This window comes from Myotis yumanensis, unplaced genomic scaffold (genome assembly GCF_028538775.1).
Source record: "Myotis yumanensis isolate MYYU_CA2020_CCGP unplaced genomic scaffold, mMyoYum1.0.hap1 SCAF_4, whole genome shotgun sequence".
Classification (NCBI taxonomy): domain Eukaryota; kingdom Metazoa; phylum Chordata; class Mammalia; order Chiroptera; family Vespertilionidae; genus Myotis; species Myotis yumanensis.
This window is the reverse complement of record NW_027223755.1, coordinates 54,010,186-54,031,350: the sequence shown is the minus strand read 5'-3', so window position 1 is coordinate 54,031,350 and position 21,165 is coordinate 54,010,186. Positions and strand designations below refer to the sequence as shown.

The 21,165-nt window shown below is 39.4% G+C and overlaps 1 protein-coding gene across 1 annotated transcript in view; it reads left to right on the top strand.

Annotated features, from left to right (window-relative positions):
* The window catches only part of ELL2 (elongation factor for RNA polymerase II 2), an 86,471-nt gene that overhangs the window by 57,285 nt on the left and 8,021 nt on the right, over positions 1-21,165 (top strand). The window contains exons 4-9 of the mRNA XM_070412362.1: positions 5,285-5,448; positions 11,622-11,881; positions 13,774-13,898; positions 14,044-14,131; positions 16,038-16,605; positions 20,030-20,096. Coding sequence (XP_070268463.1) covers positions 5,285-5,448; positions 11,622-11,881; positions 13,774-13,898; positions 14,044-14,131; positions 16,038-16,605; positions 20,030-20,096 — 1,272 coding nt within the window. The remainder of the gene's footprint in view (positions 1-5,284; positions 5,449-11,621; positions 11,882-13,773; positions 13,899-14,043; positions 14,132-16,037; positions 16,606-20,029; positions 20,097-21,165) is intronic.

The window sequence follows — 21,165 nt, the reverse complement described above, 5'->3', positions numbered from 1 at the left end:
ACATCTCAATTGATAAAAGTGAAATAAAATTTAAAACTTTTACTTCACTCAAACTAACCACACATTACAGGCTCAATAGCCAGGTGTCTGGTTGCTATCAGAGTGGACAGCACAGATATTAATCATTTTCACCATTGCAGAAAGTTCTATGGGATAGTGTTACAATCAATTCTAGAATCACCAAGTATAAGGGTCCTTGGTAATTGTTCAACCCCATCTTTTTACAGGTGATTTATCCACAGTTACATAATTGTTTATTTAGTGACTAGGCTGAATGATAACTGAGTTCTCTTAATTTTAGTCCAGTGTTCATGGCATACCACACTATATACCGATTTCTAATTGTAGTGCATTCACCTGGAATTCTTGTCTTTAGAAAATTATTATACTACCAGGGGCCCAGTGCACCTTGAAAGGAACTGTGGGCCAAGAGGCTGTGGTGGGCACAGGGGTGGGTCTCGACCTATCCTCTGCGCCCTCACCCAGCCCCTCCCGCCGTGGCCCCGGTCCCCTGTCTGCCTGTAGTCCCACTCCCACTGCCGCCACTCCCACTGCCGCCACTCCCACGCACTGACGGCACTGGCCCCACTCACACCTGCTGACGACGCGGAGCAATTGGTGCCAGCGCCAGCAGTGGGTGCGAGCGGGGCTGGCACCATCAGCGTGTGCAAGCGGTGGCTGCTGTCCCAATTGCCCCTCAGGAGCAGGGGGAGGTGAAGAAGCCCTCAGGGGCGGCTGGGGCTGGCAGCCACCGCTAGCACTTGCTGATGGTGCCGAGCGATCGGAGCCAGCACTGGGCGCTGGCAGCAGGTATGAGCAGCAGCTCTGGCACCAGCTGCAGGTGTGAGTGGGGTCATCGCCGGGTGCTGGCAGCGGGTGTGAGTGGGGCCGGCACTGGCAGCAGGTGCGAGCACCAGGCTTGACCGTGGCACACAGGAGCAAAGAATTTTCAATAACCACCAGAGGCTCTCCCTGATGACAACAACCAGTGCCCCGTCTTGGTCTGGCACCCCCACTCACCTGCTCCACCATCCCGCTGCAGCCGATGCCCAACATGTTTTGTGCTCTGCCACCTGCTGCCAATGTCCGCCATGTTCCAGGCGCGCCTCCTGGTGGTCAGCACACATCATAGCAACTGGTTGGTTGTTCTGCTGTTCAGTCTATTTGCATATTAGCCTTTTATTATATAGGATAGGATAGTGATATCATTTTGACATCAAATTGAACAATGTCCCCTTAGGAATTTTATTAACACGTTAAGCACCAAGCCTGTTTTGTCTTCCTTTCCATTTAGCCCACAATGTCCAATTTCACCGATATGCTGGCGGCACCAGTGACTGACGGGTCCAGATGGAAAGTATAGTGTCAGTCACCAGTGACTGACATGGTGCTTAACGTGTTAAAGAACTTAATTCCCTCTTCAATACCAGTCAGATCATCATAGGTGATATGGTTTCTCCCTTACATCACAAATATCCTCTGTGCTTATTTCTACTTTGCTTGCTTGAAGAAGGATTTAAGGCAGCGGTTCTCAACCTGTGAGTCACAACCCCTTGGGGGTCAAACGACCCTTTCACAAAGGGTCGCCTAAGACCATCCTGCGTATCAGATATTTACATTACGATTCATAACAGTAGCAACATTACAGTTATGAAGTAGCAACAAAAATAATTTTATGGTAGGGTCACAACATGAGGAACTGTATTTAAAGGGCCAGAAGGTTGAGAACCACTGATTTAAGGTCACTTAAAACTATACATAATGCAGCAAGAGAAAAGAAATAATTATTGTGAAAAAATTGGAGCAAATGCAATAATATGATCCAAGTGTGCTGTATAAAAAGTGTGATCCAAGTATAAAAGTATGATTCAAAGTGCTTTATAAAATGGTGTTGTATGGTATAAATTGAAATTTTCCACTAAAAAACCAAAAGTACTCAAACTTTCAGTTCTCAACCTGGCAAGCAAACTTTTTTAATCTGTATCCACCTTTCTGTTTGATTTCATTTTTATTTTTCCCATGGATCCTGTCTTTCATGCAATTGTGCAAGCTCCTCAAAGGCAGGGGCTTTCTTATGCCCTTTTTCTAGTCTTACAATGCTGGTGGAGCTCAAATTAAATGCTTAATGAATAGATGATCAAAAACTACATATTAACTAGTCTCCTTTCTTATCTTTCTGTATAAATCTCCTTAAATCACACTTTCTCCTATATAAAATGGAGGAAATCCCAAGTCAAATTTACTTTTCAAAAATTCCTTAAATTTGCTCATTCACAGACCTAGTGAAAATACATAGTTTGGGGCACTCAAGTATGGGAAACAGTGAGCTAGGATAGAGAAAGACCATAGGATGTTTATATACATACTAGAGGCCTGGTGCACGAATTTGTACACCAGTGGGGTCCCCTGGTCTGACCTGCGGGATCAGTCTGAAACATCCCCCAAGGGGTCCTGGATTGCGAGAGGGCACAGACCAGGCCGAGGGACCCCACCGGTGCACAATCGGGACTGGGGAGGGATGCGGGAGGTTGGCCAGCCAGGGAGGGACCGAGGGAGGGCTCCAGGGTGTCCAGTCCATCTCACTCAGTCCCAATCAGGCAGACCCCAGCAGCAAGCTAACCTACCAGTCGGAGCGTCTGCCTCCTGGTGGTCAGTGCATGTCATAGTGACTGGTCAACTGTCTGCCTCCTGGTGGTCAGTGCATGTCATAGCAAGCGGTTGAGTGGCCTTAGCATATCATTAGCACATTACGCTTTGATTGGTTGAACGGACGAGCAGACAACCAGACACTTAGCATATTAGGCTTTTATTATATAGGATAGGATGTCAGTGTATTTGAACTTTTAAGGTACCTCAGTTGAAAAGGGATGAATGGGAATTCTAGAGAGTACCTTCTTGCTTGCAGGGTTTAGTTTTCATGTAAAGATCTGTTTCTTGATCTTCAATTGTGCAAGTTGAGAAAGTTGTATTTCAAGTGAGCACAGTAGGCAGAGATATAAAATAAGACACATCGCTGAAAGTTCTAACTTAATCTTGAATTGTGCAAACTAAAACTTCATTGTGATTGGCAACACATTCAGCTTATTCTCACTATGTAAATTACATAGTAAGTAGTGGGAGATCTTGGAATTCAAACTTTCTGCCACCTGTGGTCTTTTCTGTACTCTACTGCAGTCTTCTATTCCTCTTTTTCTTCTCCATCCTGATTCCCCTGAGGCTTAAATCTCTCCCTCCCTCTCTCATTCCCCTCCTTTATCGGTTTCTCAACATTCATAATGCTCAGGTGAGTCTGATTTAAAAAGAAAATAACGGTAAGTAACCTCATTTGCAGTCACTTCTGGAGCCAAAGCCTGGCTTTAGTCCCCATTATTCCATTGAAACTGCTCCCCAATGGGAGTCCTTGACCTCCTTGCCCTGAATCCAGTGAGTGCTTACTAGTTTCTTATTACTCTAGATTTGTTGCCAACATTTCACACTGTTGACCACTTTGATTCTTGAAGCATTCTGTATCAGTGGCTTCCATGACACACTGCTTTTCTGGTTTCCTTGGCTTACCTTTTTGGCTTACCTTTTCAGTCTCCTATGGTCTTTTCATCTTCTTATTGCTTATTCTAAATATTAGTATTCTTCACAGTTGGTTCCCTCTTGAGATGTCTCCTAATTTCTTCAGTCACCATGTCCAACACAAAACTTATTTTCTCTCTCCCAACCCCACTCCAGTGTCTCAATAAGTGTCAGCTCCACACATTTAGTAACCTGGGCACAATCTTTTAACTTCTATTCCCCGCTCTCTCCCTTTATGGCCAATGACTGACCAAATCCTATCAATTCTGCCTCCTCGCTATCTCTGGAATTTGTTTACTATTTTGCATCCACACCACCCTACACCGGTTCAAGTCATCACTTCTTGCCTGTAGTTCTTTAGTAGCCTCCTAACTGCTCTCTTACCTTCTTCCTCCCAATCTGTTCTTTATCCAAATTGATCTTTCTGCAATACAAAGGAGATATTTTCAGCTTCTTTTATTCTTGGGATAAAGTCCAAAATCCATACCAGGGCCTCAAAGCCCTGTGTATTGTACTTCTCAGGCCCTCTTCAGCCTCATCTCTAATTGTCCTTTATATCTCCCTCTGGCTTAACTGAAAAACTCTTCCTTGCTCCCCCTGGGTCTGCACAGGTTGATCATCCTCCTGGAACATTGCTGTCCTTCTTCCCATTTGTCTAGTCATCCCTCTAGGTCACTTGAGCATCACTTCTTCCAGGAAGCCTTTGCCTCTCCCCTCTCCCACACGTCCAGATGCAGCACTTCCTGGGAGTTCTCTACCCCTGGCGTTTATCACATCATGTCATAATTTCCAGTTTGCTCATCCTTGTCACCCATTAGGCAGAGCTCCTTGGAAGAGGGACCAGATCTGTCTCAGTCCTTGTCATAGCCTGTGTACTCACACATTGCTGGCATGCAGTCCCTGCTCCATAAATATTTATGAGATGAATGAACCGATTTTTTGAAAGTATTTGTACAGACAGTTATTAGCAATTTAATAAATTTTTATTAACTCTTATTTTTTAGCATTATAACAAAAGCGAGTATCAGAGTTGCAATGGCATTTTCATTACTTTTATAGTCCAATCTGTTTTAAGGCCATGGTAATTATTTCTGACAAAATCTATCCAGTATTTTCTTCAATATTTACTATATAAATAGGTCAGCTTATGTAGAGATTTAACAATGTGTTAAATATAAATTCTACAAATGTTTAAAATCTTTGGGCTAATAATAATAAAGTAAGTTTTAATGTGGCAGTATTTTAGCTTTAAAATTAACATCTTATTAAAAATCAAAAGAATTGTGGTGTATTTGTTTTATCTAGTCTTTCTATCAACCATGTATTATGGTCCCACTATAAGTGAACTTTTAACGTTTCTCATATCAGTGGTAGCTAATTCTTAAAAATAGTTGACTGTTAAATGAAAGAACTATAGTACTCATCAGGATTCTGGTATTCACTCCAAATGCTGATTTTTCTAAAAAAATTTCATGGATTTGATCTCTGAGAGCTCACTTCATCCACTCTATTCACAATAATGGGGAAAAAGTGACATGAAATGAAGAAGAGAAACTCAAATATTTTAAATAGTCTTTACAATTAAACATTACTAATATTAGTTATTTTAGGATTTCAGTTCTTATTCGGGCTGCTGATTTTAGGATTGTACAATTCTTTCTTGTACTTTATTGTACAAAATGAGGGGCATGTCTAACAAAGCCATCGCCTTACTTGACAGCTCTGGAGCCTCCCAGCTCAATTGCCTGGGATTTATACAAGATAAAATTACAGTGTGTGCAACAAACGACTCGTATCAGATGACACGAGAAAGAATGACCCAGGCAGAGGAGGAATCCCGCAACCGAAGCACAAAAGTTATTAAACCCGGTGGACCATATGTAGGTTTGTATATATATCTTTCTTCTTCTCGCTGATTGATGGGAATATTGCAAGATCACTGTAGGTAAATACTGGTAATATTAATTTCATGAAAACACAAAAATTAGTTTTCAGAACAGTATAGATAACATTGTCAAAAATCATTTGTTCTCTTCAGAGTACTGGTTAATTGAAGAACAGATGTAAAGCTTTTATTTCATAAATCTGAATTCTGTGTTAGCTAATGGTTATTATTTTATGATATTGAGATCTGGTCAAGTTATTTTACTATGTGAGTTGTAAGAGTGGTACCATTGTATTTTCTTTGTCATTGGATGATGTAATTTCAATGGCGGATGGTGTGGTTTTTGTTTTGCACTTTTGTAGGATTATTTTTACAAAAATCTTTTTGTAGGATTTATGAGTTGATAATCTTATTGTTGCAGCTTTTGCTTCCATATTCAGAGGATCTTTGCATAATAGTGAATTTTATTACAAAAGTATAAGATGTGTCTATAGCAAGCGTTAGGGTTATGCCTCCTTCGTACCTCAATTGTGATGTCATTTATGGATCCTCATCCTCATCCAATAATTAAGAGCCTGCCCCACTTCCATTATGTTTATCATCAGTTCACTCATATGCATCAGATTGAAGGAAAGGAGGACCAGACCAGCAAGATGAGTCTCTCCTTTATGAGCAGTGACCCTAACAATTTTAGAGTTCAGTCACAGTGACTGTTAACAGTAACAAAGGGAATTGTCAAGAGTGAGAATGAACCCTTTGAGGCTTTGGTCAGTTTAGTAACATAAGTCACTGGATAGTAAATGATGAAAGGATATTAATTTGGAAACATAAATGCTCACAAAAATTGTCTCTTGAAGAACCAAATCTCTTAATCAATATCTTTCCATAGTTTGTTAGAATCCTGCTTCTGTAATTTTCCCATTGCTGACCTAACTACAATACAATCAGCTTTGAGAAGCTCCACTAATGTCTTTAATAAGTATTTCTTTGGAACAAAGCCAGTGCTCTTGGGACCTGGTGCTTAGCTTAGATACATTGAGTTTGGTTTAACAACAATTCATGTCTATACCCATGGGGTCCAGTTCCTGCCCAGTAAGTTACCAGCAATGAGACTTTCACCTTCCCTTTGCTGCTGAGTGAGCTAGCAACTTCCAACCCCCGTTCTTTCCCTTTTATCCTTACTTAATTAATTTCTGTATTAGCAGGCTAAATCCCAGATTATTTTTAAAATGCACAAGATCTGCTGCATTTATATATAAGTACAAACTATAAATTTGCTATCCCTGTCACTTTAAATGTATTTTTTTTTCTGTCCAATACCACCATTTTAGAAATAGTGAGACATATTGGTGTGTTTGACAAAGGAATAGAAGACTCAAGCCATCAAAATCAGTTTTTCCCTCCCAGTATAACTAGCTGAAAACCCTTATGTTGATTTATTCCAAAGCTTGAGAGTCAGCAATGATTACTATACTTTTCCATTGAATGATCCTTGGGTGCTCCTTATGTCCATGTGTTTTTGTTCGTTTTGATAGGGTCAGGTACAGTTCATTTGCAGTTTACACAACAGACTTTTTAACACCCAGAATCCCATAGACCCATGGTCGGCAAACTGTGGCTTGTGAGCCACATGCGGCTCTTTGGCCCCTTGAGTGTGTCTCTTCCACAAAACACCACGTGCGGGCGCACATACAGTGCGATTGAAACTTCGTGGCCCATGCGCAGAAGTCGGTTTTTGGCCTGGGCGAGTCTATTTTGAAGAAGTACTGTTGATATTTGGCTCTGTTAACTAATAAGTTTGCCGACCACTGCCATAGATCATATACTCCCTAATTGTATGGGGATTTTAGAATTTGCAAGGTTTCTTATAGGCACTACAAATAATTTATATTTTTGGGAATGACCCAAAGATATTAAGAAAAGTTAAAAGGAGCTGGGGTTATTTGCGGTCACCTAAGTTTTAATCTGAACCACATTCCATCTATGCCATTCAAAGAAGAGCTAGCCCCCCTCTTTGCACACATGTTCCCACATGGAAGCCCTGCAATGGACTCTGCCAGCCCGAGTGCTGAGTCTTCTCCTCTGTGCTGTGTCCTCAGTGCCCCAGCCACTCACCATCACAGCACAGTATTTTTCTCTGGTCTGGTCTTGAATCTTGTCATTAACCTCCTCAGCCTTTTATTCTCTAGGTCAAATAACCCCAGCTCCTTTTAACTTTTCTTAATACAGCCTGCATCCCAACCCTTTAATTATTTTTATTGCTTTCCTCTGTACTACCTGCAATTCTTCACCTCAAAGTTCAAAACTGGACAAGCTACTCTTAAGAAAAGTCTCATCAACTCTGAACTGAGGGGAGCAAAAAACTAGTATCCAGATGGGCTTTTCAGTTATTGTTGTTTTTTATATTTTTTTACTGTTCTTTGTTATCCCATGTTTTGATTTTTTTTCTTCTAACTTTTTCCGTCATCAGTCCTTTACCATGTGTCTTTCCTTCTAGGTATCTCAATGTATATCTTCCTGCATTTTTTCAGTATCTCAAAACTACCTGACTCATTCAGCTCTCTAAAATGCAATCAGCCACCCTTCAATATTAATATTACCCAGCCCTTATTGAGTACTTGTGATGTTTAAGGCACTGGTTAGCATTTTACATACCACAACCATCCTATGAAGTAGATTATGATTACCTCTCCATCTCTCCTTTTATATATCAAGTTGTTGGTATCAGCAAGTAGCAAATGATATGAATTTGGCCTCACTAACAAGTTATGTTATTTTCTTAAGACAACAGGAGATACCTCTTTAATTCATAATTGAATATATCATATAAAATGATATCAAAAATTCACTTATGCCAGCTTAGAAGTACCTGAAGAATAAGGTTTCTTTCAACAGTGTCAGCCAGGCTAGAGGATAAATGGGAGTAATGCTGGTCCCATTGTAGGATTATGGTGGCATAATGCCCGGCCAAGCCTCTGTCGGTTGAATTAGGGCACAGGCCAAGTTTAAGGGAATGTATTCCTTAGGGGTCACCTGGCTTAGTCACCCAAGAATATGAGCTTTGAAAGCCTCTTGTGGGCTGAAAAGAACCAAAACCTATTTTGCCTGGAGAAGTGCAGTAGAAAACATTATTTCTTCAGTCGAATTTCTACTTTGAGTCAGAGCATTTATATCAGTGGTAAGCACTGTTGTGTTATAATCCTTCTGTTTGTTAAAAAGGAAAAAAATCACGACCATTGCTTCAGGTTTACTAGTATCTTAAGTCTGCTCAGTGACTCCTACCAAAATTCTAGACTTGTACTGAATTACAAATGTTTATAATGCTAATATTTACTTAGGTATAGAAAACAGCCCAACCAATCTAATTTCTCAGATTCTGTTCCCAATTTTCCTAACTTCTGCCCCCATCCTTCTCATTTCTTATGAGTTAGTGCATGTTTGAGTGACCTCAGACAAATCATTTCACCTCTGTGGACCTTAATTTTCTCAAATATTAATTAAGGGGGTTTGAACTACACATATCTAGATTCTTTATAGTTCTAACAATTTGTATCTGTTGTGTAAATATATTTTGATAGTAAACCTTTTGAAAAGTGGTCATAAATGCCACATGGTGGAGATGGATTCCACTGCAGTGGAGTATGTATTTAACCATGACAGTCACACCATCATCAAAGTCCTGCCAGTGTTTTTAAAGCCTTGGGTCAGTGTTGTCAGGGCTTCTGGTCTGGTTCCACAGAACAGAAAAACAACTGCAGGAGATGGCTACAATCCCTGCTCTCTTTCTGATGTACTGTTTTAAGATTTACCTTCCAATTTACTCAGCCATTAGATGAAGTGATAGATACTTCTACCATCTCATTAAATGGGGAAGCTAGAAGTGGACCCCTTGTTATGAAACAACAGTTTAGATATAGTCCTAGATTACCCAACCCTATCAGGCCTACTGCTGCTGTTTATATACGGAGCCCAGGGAATTGATTAGCGGTTGGGTCTGGGAAGAGAATTAGGTTCTCCCATAGGCTTTATTAAAAGGGCTTTTCTGAGGCACATGTAAGAAATAAAAATAAAGCCTTTTTTCCGTCCACTTTGACCCTGACATTTTCCAGCTTTACTTTTTTCATTTTCTTTAGCATCTGAACTCTTTAACCACTTACAGCACTAATCTGTAGGCTCTCTAACCTTAACCAGAGGACTCCTTCCTAGTTGAATAGGCACAGATTGATCGGGAGTCAGTGAGCAAGTAATTTTTGCATAAAACTAATTGGCCCAGTATGGCTGGATTGTTCTTTCAGCATTTGAAAGAAATGGGTTACCTCATGACTGGCAATTTAAAAGAAAAATGAAGAGATTCATTGACTGATGGATGAAAGTCTAGCATTAGGCCCTAGGTGACTCTAACATTGTCATATCCCTGTCCAGATTCTATTTTCCATTCAAACATCATACTTACACCCCTCTTAAGGGCAGAGTGAGCCTCATTTGTCTGCTGTATGTCTGCTTCAGGGAGGGGTGCGGGTAAACTCAGGAGACCTTGGGGTTCTCCTGAGACTGAGGATCAGAGGTGGGTCAGACGTACAGAAGAGTAAGACAGCCCAGAACACAGAGGTAGTACTGTCACTTTGTGTTTTCAGTTTTATTTGCCTGTCTTGCTGGCTTGAATTAATTCTAAATGACTAGTCATGGTGTGTTGAGCTTAACTAAACATTCTCTGCCCACCTTCCTCCCTAGGGAGTTGGGGTACCCCACAGTAATCTTGTTTGGGTCAGAGTAAGTTAAAAAGGTTTCAAGAGGAAGGGAGTTTGAAATTATAGCATTTCTGAAACTTTTGTGACCCCAATTCTTTCTCTTCCCCCACCAAATCCCTATTAAAAATTCAGAGAATAGTACCGTTTGTTAGCACTATTGCAACTGAGAAATGGTGGATTGGGAGGTTTGCATTTGCCATTTTAGAAAGTTCAGTGTCTTCCCATTCTGGCAGTCTGGCAGTGTGGGAATATACACCGTTTTGATTCTGGCTTCTCTACTATCTAATTATTCTCTTGCTGTCTTCACTTTGACACTTTGCTAGTCTTTCACTTTGCTAGCCATTACATTCTGAATCAAGGTCTACTGAGGGACAAAGCAGCCACAGCCCTGCCTGCATGGAGCTTGCAGCCTAACATGAAGCAACAGTGGACATTAGGCATTTGTCCATGAAACTTTTCCACAAAGAAGTACAAGTAGGAAAACTTGGGTATTTATCATAGAACCTTCCAGATGCTAAGAGAGCACTTTACCATTTGAGCTTATCCCATTGAAAGCAGTGCCCTCCCCAACACATAATTGATGCAGGATCATCAGTTTGTTTCCAGCCCATATGACATTGATCTAGCTGTCTCTAAATTAAGAAAAATTCAGAAACCAGATCTAAATCTAATTCCAAAACTCTAATTGCACCCTAATTTAACAGCTTTTCTTATCGTGGGACAATATCCCTTTAATGTTGAATTCCTTAGTTGTGCAGTGTTTTGATCTGATATTTAAAATTAGTTAAGTCCAGATAGTAAAGAACAATAAGAGCTAGTGACATATTCATCCTTTCCCCTTTACCTTCAATAGGATGGTTTCAAACAGCCCCTCTGGCCAGGCCTCCGGAGCCTAGCATGGACAGAATTATTCAGTAAATCTCCTCCCCACTAAGCCAGTCATTTTCACCCTAGACCATACCACTTAAATGACTGCTTTTACTTAGCCATTATTTCTAGTTGCTAAACTTGTACCTAAAGCAGTTGCCCCTCATTGTATGTCACTACCAGTTGTTTCCGTTTTTTAACCAGAGTGAGCAGTTAGGGGCTTAGAGTATATTAAATGAGCTATAAGATTACACCTCAGACATTATAAAATGAGGATTTATACAGTTTCATTCTAATTTTTTTCTAGGTGTAATTTTAGAAATAATATGTAAGATGTTTAAGTTCTGTAAATTTTCATTTAACATCAAATACCTACATCCTTAAAATTTCCACTTTGTTGCTATGATGTGTGTCACTAATTATTATCAATGCATAGCTAAGTGGCCAAAATACTTTTATAATAAATATTTATTTCAATAAATGATTTCATCAAAAAATTCCCAATTCATATTATTACCCACAAATGTGTAACAAATATCGTTTCCACTGGACTGTAGGGAAAAGAGTGCAGATTCGGAAAGCACCTCAAGCTCTATCAGATGCAGTGCCTGAGAGGAAACGGTCAACCCCCATGAACCCTGCAAATACAATTCGAAAGACACACGGCAGCAGCAGTGTTTCTCAGCGGCCATATAGGGACAGGGTGATTCACTTACTGGCACTGAAGGCCTACAAGAAACCTGAGCTGCTGGCTCGACTGCAGAAAGATGGTGTCAATCAAAAAGACAAGAACTCTCTCGGAGCAATTCTGCAACAGGTAAGAACAGCAGGAGAGAGTTCCTTCCACCTACCTTCTTAATGAGAAGTTCATTTAAGAAGGCTTGTTTTTGCTGTAACCATTATTATTATTGAGGTAGAGAAATTTCAGGACCATTTTTGCTATATGAAATATAGCTCCTGAATATTACATTAAAGCATTTGTTTAAACACTTAATTAAAAACTAATTGAAATGTGGGCATTTATACTAGGATTTATAAGTTAGAGGCTTCTGAATTCTTAAACAATTAAAGTTTTGAGTCACTATCTTCATTTGGGTTAAATAAACTTTACCTTGAAATTTCATTTTAAAAAAGTAAGCAAGACTCTCTCATTGTCTGTTTTTAATATTGAATCACCTAAATGATTGTCATAATTTTTATTGGTTTATATAGGCAAAGTTGTACAATGTATTACCAGTCTTTAGTTGGTATAAACTAGAATATTTTTACCTACTACATAGTGTCTTGCCCAGTATTCTACTATTGCGTAGGTTGAGATCACTTGTCTTCATTAAAGGATATGAGTGTATAAAGTATTAGTTCTGATCAGTTATCTTACAATCACAAGCTTAATTATAAAAGTAGGTCATAAATTTCGTTAAAGTCAATGGTTTGGAACTTCCTATATTTTTTATACTGACTTTGGGTCATAAATGTTGATTAGCATTCAAATTCACCATAGATGATGTCCATTAAAGAAGAAACATTTCAAAGTTGTTCTTAAATTTCATCATTTAAAAAAAAAAAAAACCCTGCAGGTTTTTATCTATTATTCAAAGAATGACACTTTTAAGTCTATTTTTATCTATTCTCTCTTACATTAAAGGCATGATACTAACTCTTATGAGAGAGTAAAAGCATAATCTCTAGTTTTGGGGTGTTATTAGCATGTGTAGCACCCGGGATAATAGGAACTCTAAGGATTGTTATATTATTTCACTTTGAGAAGTCTGGTATCTCATGTCAGTTTATTTGCAAATTTAAATTTTAAGATAAGCCTACCATTATCTACTTTATGACAGTATTAACATATTAGTATTCTGCCGAGCTATGAGAAAAGCATATACTATCCTACTATATTTAATAGTACTTACACAGAAGTCAAGTTATTAAAAAGAAGACCTTTCCAGTAGGAACTGACAAGAGGAATCCTTTTCTGCCAGCCTTAAAAATGACTCTTGGTTTGATTCCTCGATCAGTACATTTCTGTTGTTAATAGAATCTAGGACTGGACACTCTAGGAATTGTAGTTAGGGGATAAGAAAAGATTACACTTGGGAATAAACTGGCAGACTAATAACAGTAATTGTATGTCATTTGAGGGTTATTTTGATTTGTTTCCATTTACTGGTTTTTGGAATTTCAAGGACTTTGAATAAGTGGTTCTTATTATCCAAGAAAATGACAAAGTTGTCAGAATTGATACTATTTATGGAGATAATTTCTGTTGATTACTGAAGGGAAAGTTTGTAACCTAACATTTGGGCACTACTTGGTTTCTACTTAATACAAGTGACGAAGGAATCAAAGTAGATAATAATGATAACAATGATGTTGATAATATAACTGCTTTTGGATTTCTTTGACTAGAAGAAATTTATTTTTAAAATCTTCAACTTTTTGCCTAATGTCAGCTTACTATTTGATTAGAAATATGACAAGTGCAGTGGCCATTTAGGGGGGAAATTCTTTTAGCTATTTACATAAAGTTTTAATTCCCCAAATAAAGTTGAACAGCATTTATTGAGAGCATGTATATGCAAAATGAGCAGTCCCTCTGTGGCCAATTGATGCAGTTATTTTCAATATAACTCCAAAAGGGTACCTGTTTTAGGTTAGTAAAGAGCAAAAGAATCTAATGTTCTGTTCTATTTTCACACCATGTATCAGGTAGCTAATCTGAATCCTAAGGACCTCTCGTATACCTTAAAGGATTATGTTTTCAAAGAGCTTCAGAGAGATTGGCCTGGATACAATGAAATTGACAGACGTTCATTAGAGTTTGTGCTCTCAAAGTAAGTTTCTTTTCCTTTAAAAATGATGCATATAAGATTATTTTAGTCATTGTTATTTTAGTGCTGAGCTGGGAAAAGAGAAGCAAGGGTAAGCTTTCTATCATGAAAATTCTCTCCATAACTGGAGCATGTGTGTTCTTTACAGAAAACTAAATGCATCTCAGAATGCTGCCAGCACCAGGCGTTCAGAATCTCCTGTATGTTCCAGTAGAGACATTGCTTCTTCTCCTCAGGTATTTCATAGAATTACAGTCATAGTGCTAAATGGACCTGGGGCATCTAGTTCAGTTCCTGTATTTATATGTGAGGGAAGTGAGGCCCCAAAAGATGCGTTGCTTGTCTGCCCAAACTCACATTGCTAGTTTATGGCAGAACTCGGTCTGGAATTCAGGTACCAACTCTGAGCCCAGAACTGTTCTCCACTGTACTACAGTTCTTGTCAAAGTACTTAATGTTTACCTTGCTTTCCCATTTTTAAAGCTTACATTTTGTAAGATTATCTACTTTTCCATTTGGTCACTAACTTGAAGACCTATCCAATACTATATATGGTCTCATATTATATAGAAAATTGAATATATTTAATTTTATCTGAAACATGTTCCAGAAAAATATTCTTGGGGAAAAAATATGTTTAAAACAAGCAAGCAAAAAATTCTTGCCATTTTTATTTTCTGAAAATAATTTCAATTAGATCCCAATCAGGACGCTGCAATTAGAAATTTAATCTGGCTTAGTTTCCCCTAAGCAATTCAGTTTGTCTTGGAAAAAGGTACGGAGATCTTGGATAGTATTAGAGTTCAAGCCTGCTTGGTTCTCAGAGGGCCCGGCCAGCCTTGAACTCTCTCAGTTTCAAAGGTCTTTGGGACTGACAGTGGGACAGACCTCTTTATCCCAGTACTGCTGACAGAATGCTCCTCTCTCTGGACTCCCCTCCCAAGGATTAGAGAGGCAGGGCAGATGTGTGACAAGCCGCAAGCATGCTCTGGGTAAAGGCTATTTGTGTCAGAAAATATTAGCAGCCTGTTGTGAGGAACAGAGGAGGAACAAAATAAAAGCATTTCTGACCTTGCATGTACATTATCTATAGAAGCCTCAATTGTAATGCCACTTACCATGAAGCTGCTTATATTTCTGACCTGATTATATACTGGGTGCCATATCAATGGTGCTAAATTGAAAACAGATTAAATTAATGAGATGATTAACTTATTTTATCTCAAGCTGCAGTTTAAGCCACAGTATTTCATTGGATGTATGCTTCGTACTTTTCATCTATCTGAATTTTCTTTTTAATTTAAATATTAATGTTGTTGCTGGATTGGGCTAATCTTAGCATGATTTTTTAAGTGTTTGAAACAGTAATTCCATATCATTTTTATGGACCAGTTATTAAGACTTATTTTCTAATCCAGTGAAAGGGAAAAATGAGTAATATTTTAACAATGAATAGTATTTCAGAGATACTTGGAGAAATTACTCTGAAGGTGCTGGCTGTTCCCATTTCAGACAGGTAAAATAACAAATGACAGTCAAAATATTCATAACTGGAGCATCTTACATTAGAGATTAAGTGTAGGCTTATTGTCTTTTACTAACCCTGCTCTGACAGAGTGAAATGGTACAAACTGCGTCCTCCTCTCATTTATTATAAATAGGTCAGGAGGCTACTTCTCTTTAGTACTCTCCTGAGTGGTATAATTCACATAAATTGCAATAGTCTCTGAAAGAACTTCAGGTGGGGCTGTATGATGAAAAAGATAAGAACTCCAACAAACATATACAGGGGTGGGCAAAAGTAGGTTTATAGTTGTTCGTATGGAAAAAGACATGCATGTTATGATTATTAACAATAGCTTTATTAACTCAAGAATGTCACCGTGGCACGGTAAACCTGCTTTTGCCCACCCCTGTCTTTGCCAGATTCTATTTCTTTACATTAGACAAGAATTTATGTCACTTGTGTTTTTGTGGCTTGCTTGTTTGTTCTTGCTTAAGTTTGGAGAAAGGTTTAACTCAACACCAGTGATAAACTTAAGTATGAATAAAATACCTCAGTTATTCTTATGGTAACCAGGGATGCATATATTGAATTTTAGTGCAAACTGGCTCATATTTTTTTTCTGTTCCTCCCTCCAGAAACGGCTTTTAGAGTCAGAGTTCATTGATCCTTTAGTGAATAAAAAAGCTCGAATATCTCACCTAACAAATAGAGTGCCGCCAACATTAAATGGTCATTTGAATTCCACCAGTGAAAAATCTGCAGGCCTCCTGCCGCCCCCTGCAGATGCTGCCATCCCCACCGCTCCACCACTGCCTTCAAACCACCTGCCCGCCTCCAACCCTCCTCAGACTGTAGATTCTAACTCCAATTCCCCTAGCACTCCAGAAGGCCGGGGGACTCAAGACCTACCTGTTGACAGTTTTAGTCAAAACAGTAGTAACTGTGAGGACCAGCAAGATAAATATACCTCTAGGACTTCTCTGGAAACCTTACCCTCTGATTCAGTTCTACTAAAGTGTCCAAAGCCTATGGAAGAAAACCATTCAATGTCTCACAAAAAGTCCAAAAAGAAGTCTAAAAAACACAAGGAAAAGGACCAAATAAAGATACATGACATTGAGATGAATGAGGAAAAGGAAGAGGACCTTAAAGGAAATGAGGAAATTGCCAAGCTGAACAACTCCAGTCCAGATTCCAATGAAGGTATTTTATACTTGTAAAAACCAACTACACATGTAAATTAATGGGAAGAGGGGACTGTCATAGTGTGAGGTTAGGCTGTTTATAGTATCAAAGGAGCTTCCATTTAGTTATTAATTTTAGTATTGTGGTTTTGAGAAGGCTTTTTTGGTCTTTTTTTATACACCTATTAAATGTGGTTTCTATATCTATATATATAAAAAGCCAGCGACCGGAACACTGTAACGACTAGAACGACCAGTCGCTATGACACCCACTGTGGCCAACGAATCCCCTGATCGAGGGAGGGGCAGCCGGCCAACCCCCCCACCCCACATCCCCTCCCCCTGGCCTACCCTGCCCCTGATGGGTCCCCACCACCCTGAGTGGCCCACAGCCCCTCTCCCTGACTGGCCCCGCCCCTGATCGCCTGCCCCCCCACCCCAATAGGGGCAGGGCCAACTGGCCAATCTCCTGCAGCTCCTCCCCCCACCCAGCGCCACCCCAGATCAGTCCCCCCACCCCAATTGGGGTGAGGCCCGCTGGCCAATAGCCTGTGGCCCCTCCCCGCAGCTGGCCCGCCCCTGATTGGGCCCCAATCAGGGGCGGGCCAGCCACCCAATCTCCTGCCATCTCCTTTTCCTGACAGGCCTGGCCCCAATCTACCCCAAATTCGTGCACTGGGCCTATAGTTTAATAAAATGGTGAGTGACATTTGGAAATGACCCTGTCATACTCAATACCCCTTTAAAGAAGGGGGACTTTGTTGCCCTTTTCCATACTGTAATGGTGTTATGCAACCATGACCTATTATATACTATTCTTGAACTGATTTAGCCAGGCACACGATTAGCAATAAAAATATTCATTTCCTTCTCTGCCAAAGAAACAGGGTCACCCTTGCTTTAATTAATACTAGAGGCCCGATGAATGAAATTTGTGCAAGAGTAGGCCTTCCTTCCCCTGGCTACTGGCACCAGCTTCCCTCTGGCACCCAGGACCCAGGTTTCCCTCACAGCCCCGGCTTTGTCAGGAAAGTCGTTCGGAAGGACGTCTGGTCTAATTAGCATATTAAGCTTTTGTTATTCTAGATTAGCACAGGGGAAATATCAAATTCTTTATAGAACAAACAAGGTGTGAAATTACATTTACAGATTCATAAAATCATCTTCATTCAGAGTAAAAGCAATCTGAGTAAACTAACATCAGTTGTTATTAGTAAAATTAATCATTTCAAGATGTGGATCTTTAAAAGCCAAATATCTAGAGACCCAAAGAAGCATAATGTTGTACATGTCAGCACACAGAAGACTCCAAACACATTATTTAGCATTGCTGCTCATTTTAAACCCAACATAACTAAGGCAAAATTCCCCAGGAAAATACAACTTTAGAAAAATTATTTTAATGAATAGAGCTTAAGGAGTATTGTCTTTCTGTAACTTGCCCTCAATATTGAAAGTATATAGTCCTTAGATTTAACTAGTGTTTTTACCATGTGAGAAGTTTGATTATAGAATATTATGTTACAGTGCCTTTATTGACCTGGCTTGAATATATTGCATGCCATGGTATATCTGTTGAAAAATTGGCATCAGTATGGTACTATATAGTGGGCTAAGAGATAGGTGTAAGCTTTTTTCCTCAAACACTGTCGTATAGACACAGGTCAGGAAAGGCAAGAGGTAATACAACCTCCTGTTCAGAGTTAGTACATCAGATCCCTGGGTGCCCCACTCTCCCCACTCCCCACCCTCAGATGGTGATCCTGAGTCAGAGGTTAGTGCTGGGAAGACTGTGTCCCAGGATGTAGAAACCTTCTTTAACTTGGAGGCCTGGAGAAGCAGACTTAGTCTTTCTGAATCCTTCAATGAGGATGTGCCATCTTTCAAAGACAATTGAGATCATCACAAACTGAGGAAAGGTCAGACCCGCATCCCCTGTACCTGTTTGTTGGAACTTAGTTGGTGTCTGTGTCAAAGGAGAAGCCAGGTGACATGCACTTGATGTCTTTTCCTTTAAACCTAAGGCTGTTGTAAAAACAGACTCTTTTACCCTGTGAATAAAATATACAGTAGTCCCCTTTATCTACAGTTTTGTTTTCTGTGGTTTCAGTTATCTATTGTCAACCCTGATCCAAAAATATTAAATGCAAAATTGCAGAAATAAACAGTTCATAAGTTTTAAATTGTGTGCCATTCTGAGTAGTGTGATAAAATCTCATACTGTCTCCCTTTGTACCAACCAGGATGTGAATCACCCCTTTGTCTAGTGTCTCCACCCTGTATGCACTACCTGCCTGACAGTCACTTAGAGTTGGCTAGGTTATCAGATCGACTGTCTCTGTATTACAGGGCTTGTGTTCAAGTAACCCTTATTTTACTTAATAATGGCCCCACGGCACAGAAGTAGTGATGCTGGCAATTCAGATATGCCAAAGTGAAGCTGTAAAGTGTGTGCATGTATAGGAAAAACAGTATATGTGGTATTTGGTACTACCAGGGGTTTTAGGTACCCACTGGGGGTCTTGGAACATATCACCTATGTTTAATGGGAGACTACTATGAACAATAAGTCCACAGAGTTTGCATAATTTGTTTAGTATCCTTTGTCCTTTTTAAAAATGTTAAACCAAAAAATTATCAAATACTCACTTTTGTTTTATATTGAACATGTATGTTTTGCCAGCAGGCGGGGTTATGGCTTGAGTTATTACTTTAATTCTACTTTGAATGATAAAAAATTACTCAAGTAAAAAGTGTAAACATACCTTCTGGAAATGGTGCATTCAAACAAATGAAATACTGAGGGATTTTATACACTTCATAGCATAGTTCTGAGTGACTAGCACTTTATCTGTTTACTTGTCCTTCTAAAAACAAATCTGTTATTATGAGGGTTAGTGATTAGAGGAGTGTAAATCAGTGTTTAGTAATAACTTATTTTAAATTACTTTAAAGCGATGGGAAAATTTCCTACCCAATTCCACTGTCTGCATACAGAAAGGGTAGCAGTAAAAATACAGTGACGTGCTACCTGCCTTCACTGTCTCGTCTGCCTTGTTTGAATCCTAGGAAAAGTAGATGTTGATGTAAAATTTTATCTCCCATTGTCTGGCTGCATCTGCCACCACAGTCTTTGAATTGCTGGGCAGATGCCACAACTGTTGCTAAAAGAATAGAAGATTGACCTTGGGTTAAGATGGAATTCCTTTATTGTGCAGACACTGCAGTAGCCAGGGTACTTTGAATGCCTGGCGTCGGTTCTGCTGGCGCTGGTCATAGGCCTCTATTGTTCGTGTTCAATTGTATTCCTTGCTCACTGTTGCTTATTGAGATGGAAGAACAGAATTTGAGGAAAAGTGTTCCAGATGTTTCTAATCTATTTTAGAAATATAGGCATTTTTTAACCATATTGTTGGTGAACACTTGATTTTTTTTCTTTGTAGGAGTTAAAGAGGGTTGCACTGCCTCCATGGAGCCTTCTTCAACAATTGAACTCCCAGATTATTTGATGTAAGTTCAGATGTCTGCCATTGGGAGAGAACTGTTTAATTTTAGAAAGTTTGCAAATTCTTTTCCCATAATTTGCAAATCAGAAAAGTAACAAGTTCCAGAAATAGTGTCCTGGAACCACCCCTGCAATTGAAAGGCTGCCATTAAGCCTGCTTGTCCCAAATCCACCCAGTCGGTTTCAGCAGGTTGTGCCTCCCCCTGCTCAGAGCTCTGCTCGGGGGCCTTAAGTATAGAGAAGCCTGTCCTTTGTTCCGGGGCCAGGCCAAGCTTTTGATTATGGAAGATTTTAGGGATCGGACTCTTCAAAGCTGACAGTCTATCAATGCACAGACCTTCTCTGCATATGTTACTGGTAAAGTGCTTAAACCTTTGCAGTTAATACAAAGTAGAGATAGATTGATTTTGTTTAAACAAAGCTATGCCATCAAATTAATTTTAAGAGGAGAGAATAGTAAAATTTGATCATCTCACTTTACTACACGTTATAATGTTTTTCTTGTGGCAACAAGTTGCTAAACGCTGAGCTGGGGACATTTTTGTAACTGGCTATCACAGAAATTATAACTTGGACACATAATTCTAGCTTTTTTACAGACTCAAAGGCTTCATAAGAAGAAAATAATTAAGTTGCAAGAGCCTGGAAAAATGGAGAGTGAAAGGGCAAACAGGTCTAGCTGTCGATAGCTTAAAAAATGAACAAATGTGCAAAATAGCTTTAATCTAGAATAGAAACTGGAATTTGGGCTGTAAGAACAGTTTCTCTCAATTTAGTACCATCTCATGATGGACAAAGTTGAATTATGCCATTTAGCCCTCAATGTCCAATGAAATGTTCATTTTCAGAGTAGAGAACATTTTATACTTAAAATGTGATACTTTTGCTTAACAGTAGTGTGAAAGCTATTGTTATTGGCGAATGATACAGCAGGAAACCATAAGACTGGTTATCATCTCTTCTTACCTAAAAAGAAGCCATATTTAGTACTCTCTCATCTGAAGCAGTGTATGGTTTTGGATTCTGTGCAGGAGCTTTGAAAAGCAGGCACCACTGAGTTGGCCCAGGAAGGGT